The following is a 10649-nucleotide window of genomic DNA, read 5'->3' on the forward strand; positions in this document are numbered from 1 at the left end:
TGAAACTCAGGTTACTACTTCCCCATGAGCCCCTGAGGCTCGCTGCAAAATTTTGGGCGATGACCACTAGGTGGCGCTCTTTAAATTGAAGTATTTTATATCTCCAAATCGGTTGGTTGGATTAACACCAAACTTGGTATACTTATTGTCAATGCCTTCCTGAGGATAACCTTGGAAGATTTTATTGATCGGCCCCTAGGTGGCGCTCTGGCGGCAGTTTAATTTAATAAGTGCCACTGTGCCCAGACCATAAGACTTAAGGCAATGAAATTCATAGGGGTGGTATAGACTGGTCCCTGTAACGCACAAACCCCGACGGCAGCATGCCCCGACACGCGTGTACTTTTTTTTATTCTTCTTCCCAAATGATCGCATTTTTCACTGCCTGAACATACTCCAAAACTCATGAAACTTTAAATATAAGTCACACCTGGTGAAAAATTTTATAATCTATTGTCATCCTGAATTTCCACCACTAGGTGGCGCTATAATAAAGGAAAACGCATTTAGGCTAATAACTCCCACATACTTTATCGCACATTCAAAAATCTTATATCCACGCGTTCACTGAGTTGTGCTGAATCTCGTGATATAAGCCACTCCCATTTTCGCCTACCGTTTTTTTTCGCAAATTCGCGAAATGTCACAAACCTACTTTTTCGAACTCCTCCTAGGCAATTTCATCGTTTTGCACCAAACTTTGCACACAGCATCTATGGACCCTCATGACAAAAAGTTATTAAAAGAATTTTGATTACCCAAAGAATACTCAAGTTATTAAATAACAACTTCCTGCAGGTGGCGCTATTATCAACACAAAACACAAAGTGTTGCATATCTCCACATTGGTGTGTCTGAATGACATGAAACTCAGGTTACTACTTCCCCATGAGCCCCTGAGGCTCGCTGAAAAATTTTGGGCGATTACCACTAGGTGGCGCTCTTTAAATTGAAGTATTATATATCTCCAAATCGGTTGGTCGGATTAACACCAAACTTGGTAGACTTATTGTCAATGCCCTCCTGAGGATAACCCTTGAAGGTTTTATTGATCGGCCCCTAGGTGGCGCTGTGGCGGCAGTTTAATTTAATAAGTGCCACTGTGCCCAGACCATAACACTTAAGGCAATGAAATTCATAGGGGTGGTATAGACTGGCCCCTGTAACGCACAAACCCCGACGGCAGCATGCCCGACACGCGTGTACTTATTATTATTATTTTTCTAATACCATATATCGTATATGATTTGTATTTGGCAACTGTTGAGATTGGCACTCTGCACAACAATTTAGATTCATGGTTGATTTTTATTTTGTTGTACATTTTTTATTATTTATATATCTAAATAATGTTTAGAAAATAAAACATCTGTATTTTCTAAAATTTCTATATATTTTTCAGTATTTTTTTTTTAAAAAGAGCCTTAAAGTCTATTTTATTTGTTTTGGTTGTAATTTAATTATTTATAAAATATTTTTAATTATTTCTAATTTCATATATCGTATATGATTTGTATCTGGCAACTTTTGAGATTTGCACCTTGCACTACAATTTAGTTGTTGTTTTTGGTGGATGAACTTTCCCTTCCTTTGGACTGGGCTGTTTCACTCACTGGCTGCTATAAAAGACGTCTCGGTTAACCAGAATGCTCATAGAGACAAGGGCAGCAGGACAGACTGACCAGGACATCTTTCCTTTTTTGAATCATGGGGATATTAGATCTGTTGCTCCAGGTGTCCAGCTACGTCTCCCTGTTGGGGGCTCTGGTGGTCCTGCTGCTTTTCTACGTCATCTCTTCCTGCTCCAGCTTCCAGGACGACAGGAAGGGACCACCAGGACCAAAACCACTTCCCATACTGGGGAACCTTCTGCAGCTGGATCTCAAGAGACTCTACCACTCACTACTAAAGGTGAGGCTTTCTTTTTTTTGTTTGTTTCTGCTCGTCAGGCAGCTCTCTCTCTTCTTGTTTTCTTCATCATGAAATGTCCTGACTTTATAATGTTATTGTTTTTTTTAGCTTTCCCAGACATATGGATCAGTGTTCACCATCTATTTAGGACCAAAGAAAGTTGTGGTCCTGGCAGGATACAAGACAGTGAAGGAGGCACTTGTCAATCACTCGGAAGAGTTTGGGGACAGAGATCAAGTGAGAATTTTAAAAGATGTTACCAAAGGAAACGGTAAGGAAAGGACTACTTGTTAGGGTTGCAAAGGGGTGGAACATTTTTCAGTATATTTCCAGAAACTTTTCATGGGAAGTTGAGATGGGAAATTTCGGAAATGTTCAAAATCATAAAAACATGACATTCCAAAAGATTTATTTGTAATTAGCAGTAATTATTTTATTGAACAATCAATTATTTCATGAAACAAAAATATGAATGTTGAGTTAAATATTACTCATCTCTCCCGACCCAAATCATTCAAAAATGAAATACATTTTTTTCCCAATCAACAGTCATCAGTCCCAATCAACATATAAATGAATTGAACATGTGATGGAAGAAAGCACAGTGGATATAGGAGGCGTGGGCTCTACAGGAGATGTAGCCTCTACATGGGGCGTGACATTTATATGGGGAATGGCCTCTACAGGGGACTAAATAAGAGCCAGATTAAAAAGATTTTTGTTGACGTTTAAAAGTATCAATATTTTTAAATATTATTTAATAATATTGTTAATATTTTTGAATAGCAGATAGCAGTCCGTGGCCTAGAGGTTAGGAATCGGTTTTTAATTGGTGAGTCGCCGGTTCAAATTCCGATACTGACAGGTCTGGGACTGAAGTGCCCTTGAGGAAGGCACTTCACCCCCCTGCACAGCTTCCCGGGCGCAGTAATGTGCTGCCCACTGCTCTTTGCATGGTGTGTTCACTTGTGTGTAAAAAAGGATGGGTTAATTGCAGAGGTTGAATTTCCCCATTGTGGGATTAATAAAGTAATCTTCTTCTTCTTCTTCTATATCCAAGTCTACTTGCATGAAATCTAGTTGTTTTAGTCAAGATTATGCAAAAGTATATTTTCCCAACTAGGGATGGGCGTTTGGAAGAAACCTACCAACCCAAACATTTATAACGTTAACAATCAATTAATTGATTATTCACTATGCAAACATGGGTTAAATAAAAGATATTAGATAGTAGGACGAAAAGAGACTTGATCCTGTCGATCGTAAAACTAACTCAGTGAGATTAAACTGTAAAGTTAACGTCAAGGAGTTCTATGTATTAGCCCCCGAAGAGGCATGAGGTTAGTTTTCACAGTAATCTTGCATATTTAAATGTGTTTTGTGTTTAAATAAGCTTAGGATGAAAGTATACTCAGTAATTCATGCAAGGTTTGATACAGTAAGCTCGTTTTGCTTTAATTAATACTTTCATTTCTTTGTGTTTTATAATTGTTATTGCAACTTTCAGTTTGCAAACTGTAGCTTTATCCACTTAATTCTCAGCTCATTGGCTTATTGACATACGGCCACGAACTGAAGGCTCAGCTGTGTTTCAGTTCAGTGATACTAATACACAGTCAGAGATAAAATAAATAAATAAAAAAAAACATTGATTAAAAATTCCACGTGATCGACCAAATCCTTAACGACCACTAACCGATCATTGATTCATTATTCCAATCCCTATTCCCAACTATATTTAAGTTCCAACCTTCGCTTTTGTAAATTCCCAGTTTATTCCTTTTTATTCCCATAAATTCTCGTTAATTCCCATGAAAAGTTTCCAACTTTGAAGTTTCCCAACATTTTGCAACCCTACTCCTTTCAATATCACTCAGCTGACTTGTTAACATGTTTTATTGAAACACTCAGGGGTTATATGGTCCAATGGTGAAGAGTGGAAAGACCTAAGGCGTTTTGCTTTGATAAACCTCAAAGACTTCGGAATGGGCAAGAGTGCAATTGAGGACAAAATCATTGAGGAGTGTGACAAACTGAAAGAGATGTTGAAGACATTTAAAGGTAAAGGCAGAATTATAACCAATAATATGCACTGAATAACAATATTTTCCAATCCTCTGTTTTTGAGTCCCCCCCCCCCCCCCCCCCACACACATTTCTGTTGTGTTGCAGGAGAAGCTTTTGATATGAATCAGCCAATAACTTGTGCGGTAGGTAACATCATCTGCTCCATGGTGTATGGCTACAGATTTGAATATGACGATCCAGAGTTCACAACCATGGTGGCTCGAGCAAACTGGAACGTTCAACTTTTGGGCTCTGCATCAGCACAGGTGGCCTTTCATACATCGATTATGACTTCAAGATTAAGACATAGTTCACTTTCATTTTCAAGACTTGTATAACATCCTGATACAGTCACGGGAAATATTATTAGTCCATTGTTTTCAATTTCTTGTTCATTTTAATGCCTGGTACAACTAAAGGTACATTTCTTTGGACAAATATAATGTTAACAATAATAGCTCATAAGAGTTTAATTTAAGAGCTGATATCTAGACATTTTCCATGGTTTTCTTGATAATAACCAAAATCATTATCAAGAAAACCATGGAAAATGTCTAGATATCAGCTCTCAAATGAACCTTGAAACAAATGTACCTTTAGTTGTACCAGGCATTAAAATTAACAAGCTATTAGAGAAAACAAGAGTGGTCTAATCATTTTTTCCATGACTGTATATGTTTCTTAATAGGTGTATAACCTGTTCCCGTGGATCGGCAGATTTTTGTCTAAAAGGAATGAATTTTTGAGGTCAAATACTGCCACCGTGGAGCAGAACATGAGGCTGCTCGGCCATTTGAAGGAGACATTCAATCCACAGATGTGCAGAGGCTTCGTGGACGCCTTTCTGAGACGAAAGCAAACTCTGGAGGTTGGGAAATCTTTTATCACCTATCAGAGCAGCTAATGAGAACCAACATTCAACAAATTATGTTTGATTTAACGTAGACAAGGTCCTACTTATTATATTCTCTTTGTATTCAATTAATTCATATAAGATCCACCCCTCATCCACGCAAAACTTGTGACCAAACAGTTCAGTTCTGGCTGGGACCACAATATTAAAAATGTTTCACAGCCCGGTGCTTTTGCTGTGGGTCTGGTGGGAAGCTAGTGAGGGATCAGATACATGTCCCATTGACCATTGACTCAGACTGTGCAACCAACCAAACCATCACTACTCCTACCTAAATGATTGCAACAAAAGCTGTGTTTCCTTTAGGGGGAAGAGTGGCCACCAAGAAAGTCTCAGGCCATGCCCTCTCAAATGTCTGCTCACTCAGCGTGTTTCCACTACAAAAAGCCCCCCAGAGGGATTTACGAGACTCCAGAGGTGACATATGGTTTTCAGTTGTTGCGTAATCGCTTAGCGGCAGTTTCAACCGTGACGTCACATACACGACGGATTGAACACGGAAGATGCAACTGTGGCCGCCGTCAATAACTGTGCACAACGTAAGCAGCTGATCATAAACAAACCACCATGGCTAATTATGCAAAGCGTCTCCTCTGATCATAAACATCATGATCGTGAGCCCCCGCTGGATTTGTCACCAGTTGCTTTTTTGAAAAATAGTCGCTAAGGGGGTCTGAAAAGTCGCTAAATATAGCAACCAAGTCAATAAGTTGGCAACACTGCTTCGCCGGCTTTTACAAATGGTGCGTGCTGTTATGGCGTCGAGTACTATGTCACATCCTGCTTAGCGTTCTATCCAATCAGTAACCAGGCTTTTTTCAGGGGAGCAAAACAGCCATGCTCTTCCATATGGCCAAAAAGAAGTCCCGTCAATAAGACTTCTCAGGACGGCTCATATTCATATAAGGGCGAGTGAGACCCGTCTCATTCTGGGCGGCTGTAGCTCAGTTGGTAGAGCAGGGCGTCCAGTGACCGGAAGGTTGGTGGTTCGATCCCCGACCATGGCAGCTACGTGTTGAAGTGTCCTTGAGCAAGATACTGAACCCTAAATTGCTCCCGATGCTGCGTTCATTGGTGTGTGAATGAATTCCCAATGGTGGCACCAGTGTGCACTGGTAGCCTCGGCCACCAGTATGAATTGTGTATGAATGGGTAAATGAGCGTAGTGTGTAGTTTAAAGCGCTTTGGATAAAAATGCTATGTGCACCCCATTTACCATTTGGACTGAAATGGAAACACCCTTAATAATTACAAAACAGGGGCTACACTGTGCGTAGCACTGTTGCCTTATAGCAAGAGGGTCGCGGGTTCAAATCCAGCTTGCGGCTCTACTGTGTAGATTTTGGATCAGTCCTGCATCAACCAGAAATGTTCCGTGCCTTTGTAACCCAAGTGGCGATATCAGTATATCAGGAATTCAGTATATTTTTCATATATTCATATATGTGCCAGGGAGGAAGGGGCAGGTACGGTTTTGCATGCTGCGGCTGCAGGGCTGTGGTTTGCATGTTCTCCCCGTGTCAACAAGGGGAATCTCTCTGGTCCTCCGGCTTCCTCCTACTGTCCAAAGACATGCAGCTTAGGTTAAGATAAAGATTTCATTTATTAGTCCCACAACAGGGAAATGTCAAGACGGGTAAAGGTAAATGAGAGCACGAATGAATGGTCTGTCAGAGTTTTGGATTTGTTTGAATAACTGGACTAATCTCTACCTGCAGGAATCTGGGATTACAAACAGTCACTTCAACGACAAAAACCTCAGGACGACAGTGATTAACCTCTTCACTGCCGGCACGGACACGACAGCAAGCACACTGAGGTGGGGACTCCTTCTCCTGGCCAAGTATCCGAAAATACAAGGTAACAAGCTTAATATACATGCTCGCAATAAAATTAGATGAGATTAAGATTAAACAATATTGTCATTGAACAGAGTAACAAGTACTAGGACAACGAAATGACCATCAACCCTTCCATACATAAACATACATACAATATGACAAAGGGGTGGACAGGACAGGAAGACAGGCATGGAAGAGCCGCCAGGCACAAGACCCGCCACCTCTCCCACGCGTCCATCATTTACCCAGCTGCATACATCCCGGCAGGACAGGTGGGCTCCCCCAAACCCAGGCTTCTCGTCAAGAAGATGGTGTCAATTACGCCGAAAGACCAGTTGATCAAATCCATGATTTTTGTTTTGGAGAGCACCGGGAGAGAGTCTCCCAAAGTATAAGACAATAGACCAGACCAGACGAGGGGAAGCAGGGAAGATAAGGGAAGGGAGAGGAGAGAAAAATGCGACCGCCTTCGTTGAGAGCCAAACAAGATGATGTTGGGATGTTTACAGTCTGAGCAAAAATATTTGCTTTGCCAACACAATTGTTGCGATCGTGCCACAGGTGAATCTTGTGTTCATTTGTGGACTTTAACATTTGTGGATTAAATGAAACCGCTTTCTGAGTCAACTCACAAAATGGCAGGTCACCACCATTTTGTGTCCTCTCAAGAACTTCCCGCCCAGAATGCTCTGCATTTACGTCACCTTCCAGGTTACCTCATTGGTCAAGGGACCTTGACACTACAGGTGGTCCATTGGTCTGCTATAAGGGAGCCAGTTCTCCCTAATAATCAGTGTTCCAAATTGATAGTTTAGTAACTTTATGAGACTGATTTAGGTGAATTGGCATTATTTATATCACCAGATACCCCAATATATTTGACGCCCCGTTGCGAGGCCCAACACAAAACTCAATTCAATGCTTTCATGCCCAAGACCAGGTCCAGGAGGAGCTGAAAAGGGTGATAGGAAGTCGTCAGGTGCAGGTGGAGGACAGGAAGATCCTGCCCTTCACCAATGCCGTCATCCATGAGACGCAGAGACTGTCCAACATCCTCCCCTTGTCACTTCCTCACAAAACCACCCAAGACGTCACTTTCCAGGGTCACTTCATCAAAAAGGTCTGTAGTGCTCCCTACATTATTTCCTGAGCTCCAATATTGACAAAAATTTATGAAATTCGGTAGGCATATAGAACCCTACCAGACAAACAAAAAAGTCAAGAGGACCCATATCGTAAACTCACCAGATAGTCGGCCATTTTGATTTGTATGGCCATTTTTCAAAATGTCCACGTGTCATACTTTGACAAACTCCTCCTAGAGATTTAACCCGACCGGCTTCAAATCTTGTCAGTCCACTCATAAGACATGTACAAAGATAAATTGCGAAGCTTTTAACTTTTTATCAAAGGGCGAGACTCAAATTTCACTCTATCGCCATAAAAGAGGGAGTAGTTTTAAAGATGAGTGAATATTGTCCAATCTTATCCAAACCTCTCACGTATGATCAAAGATCCGGCCTGAAGACATCTTTGTGACAATTATGAGTTATAGTCACAGCGCCCCCTACCTGCTTCAGGAAGTTATTGTCTCTATACTTTGATGTTCTTCTCCGAGGTGGTTGATCTGATCCACCTAAAACTTTGTCAGAACAGCCTTAAGGAGTGCATGATGCTTCACTGTGAGAATTATAACTTTTGACTGGGGGGCGTGGCCTTGGCGGCACAACCAAATTCGATGTAACGGCATGACATAAGAATCTGCTGTTAATCCACTACACATGTTCAGATGTTTTCCAAACTTCTTAGGTTTGATACAAATCACGGCCTGAAGACATCTGCAGGACCATTTTGAATCATAGTCATAGCGCCTCCTGCTGTCAACAGGAAGTGACATGTTTTATACTGTGATGTCCTGCTCCACATCGGTTGAACAGATCCATCTCAAATCAGAACAGCAGAGACTTAACTCCTCCATGATGCTAGATCGTGAAGCTTTTGTCTTTTTTATTGCATGCTGTTGCCGTGCTGACCATCTACGCCATGAAACAGGTTGTTGTAACTTCACCATACATTGTCCAATCTGCCCAAAATTTGTTATGATTCATAAGAGTCCATTGCCTGAACACATCCCTATCTCAACATGCAGTTAAAGTCATAGCGCCCCCTACTGAAAACAGGAAATCAGCCTCATACTACAAACTTCTTTTCAATTGACATGACATTTTCAATGTCTGAAACCACCGCAGTGCCTGCCGGGACCGGCCAGCTCCCCGACACGCGTTGGGTGCGAGGGCCCGTTCACTGCTGCTTGCAGCCCGAGTTTCATATTTGGCTTTGACTTTGATTGAACATTTGCTCTCACTTTGTGATAAAAATATCGGAATATATATCGTATATCGATATTCAGCCTAAATATATCGGGATATGACTTTTGGTCCATATCGCCCAGCCCTACGGTCCAGGATACAAAATGTGAAAATACTTCATATTTATGCTCCGTGTAAGTTTTGATTTAGTTTGAACAGACAGCTTGGCATGTGCAATTTTTCACCGATTGTACTGTCTACAGGGAACCACAGTGTATCCTCTGCTGGCGTCCGTCCTGTACGATGAGAGCGAGTGGGAGAAGCCACGCAGCTTTCATCCTGCTCACTTCCTGGACAAAGACGGGAAGTTTGTGAAGCGAGATGCCTTCATGGCCTTTTCTGCAGGTTTGTGAGCTGAAGCATCACTTCCTCTTTCTGCTCAGTTATTCACAGAGGAGAGTCATGTTTTTTTTTTCTTTCCTCTGTCTCGCAGGTCGCAGGGTTTGTCTCGGAGAGAGTCTGGCCAGGATGGAGCTCTTCATCTTCTTCACCACCCTCCTGCAGTACTTTCGCTTCAGTCCTCCTCCTGGAGTTTCAGAGGACGATCTGGATCTGACTCCAAGTGTTGGCTTCACCCTCACCCCTTCACCTCATAAACTGCGTGCTGTCGCCTGTATTTGAGTAGAACGGCTTGTCTAAGTACCCTGAATTACACTTTGTTATGCAACCTATAATCTGTAATATAAGCAGTGTGGAGGAGCCAGTATACTCTCTCAGAACTGCTTATTTCATCGGCAAATACCTTCAGAAACCATATCCTCCTGCTGTTACATTTATTCCCAGCTGGTGAAAAAGGAACCATCTAGTTTTTTCCTCTTTCCCTTCTATTTTAATATTTCTGCCCACTGATGTCCCTAAGTAGTCTTGGAATTGCAAAAATTGGATTTCACTGGAAAACTGAGTCTAGTGGAGCCAAAGCATACGCAAGAAATCATTCAAACCTGTTCTTGAGGAAAAAAAGGTTGCAAGAAGTGAGGCCTAAAAGCATGACTAACTTTATTTTTGCAAACTTTAAAGTTGAATAAAAATGTTTCTTCCGATAGTCACAGAGAACAATGTCTCACCCTCATATAAAACATTTACTACAGAAACCTTTGACACTGATGCATGTCAGGTCATTCGAGTTGAATGTAACCCTGTACAGTTCATCATTTACCAGGGTTACAACATCATCTGAAAGTCTATTTTATTTGTTTTGGTTGTAGTTTACTTATTCATGTTTTATTTATCTCAGATATTTTAATATTTCTTTCCCACATTTAAATTCCAATGTTTGATATTCTCGAGATTTAAAAATTAATTGCTGTGGAAAAGGATGTACTTATTATGCTCTAATATCGTTATAAGACTAAAACAACATCGATAAGACGTTAGTTACGTGATAGTTTCTGGGAAAATACATTGTCCTAAAAAATGTGTTATCTTGACAGGCCTAATACCATGTGTGGTAATTTCCAATCACAAGTCTGTCAAGGTTAATCTGGACATTTTTCCATGAATTTTGCTGCGTCAGAGTCACCGTGACCAGCTCAGGTTAAGTAAACATAT

At 41.2% G+C, this 10649-nt stretch overlaps 2 protein-coding genes across 4 annotated transcripts in view; one reads left to right on the top strand and one right to left on the bottom strand.

Annotated features, from left to right (window-relative positions):
• The window catches only part of LOC131990823 (uncharacterized), an 80653-nt gene that overhangs the window by 56982 nt on the left and 13022 nt on the right, over positions 1–10649 (bottom strand). The window lies entirely within an intron of this gene.
• On the top strand, positions 1693–10062 carry LOC131990819 (cytochrome P450 2K1-like). Of its 3 annotated transcripts, none has more exons than XM_059355964.1 (9): positions 1693–1911; positions 2020–2182; positions 3823–3972; positions 4084–4244; positions 4667–4846; positions 6610–6751; positions 7668–7852; positions 9305–9446; positions 9535–10062. In XM_059355964.1, the coding sequence occupies exons 1-9, from the start codon at positions 1708–1710 to the stop codon at positions 9720–9722; spliced, it is 1515 nt and encodes a 504-aa protein (XP_059211947.1). In that variant the 5' UTR covers positions 1693–1707; the 3' UTR covers positions 9723–10062. The 3 variants fall into 3 exon arrangements, with proteins under 3 accessions (XP_059211947.1, XP_059211949.1, XP_059211948.1); XM_059355966.1 differs by having other exon boundaries at positions 4084–4121; XM_059355965.1 differs by having other exon boundaries at positions 4126–4244.

This window comes from Centropristis striata, chromosome 18 (assembly GCF_030273125.1).
Source record: "Centropristis striata isolate RG_2023a ecotype Rhode Island chromosome 18, C.striata_1.0, whole genome shotgun sequence".
In the NCBI taxonomy this organism is placed as follows: Eukaryota; Metazoa; Chordata; class Actinopteri; order Perciformes; family Serranidae; genus Centropristis; species Centropristis striata.

Coding starts and splice junctions, on each gene's coding strand:
- LOC131990819 (XM_059355964.1), top strand. CDS start 1,708: ATGGGGATATTAGATCTGTTGCTCCAGGTGTCCAGCTACGTCTCCCTG. Junction 4,245..4,666: donor TGGGCTCTGCATCAGCACAG/GTGGCCTTTCAT, acceptor GTTTCTTAATAG/GTGTATAACCTGTTCCCGTG. Junction 4,847..6,609: donor GACGAAAGCAAACTCTGGAG/GTTGGGAAATCT, acceptor CTCTACCTGCAG/GAATCTGGGATTACAAACAG.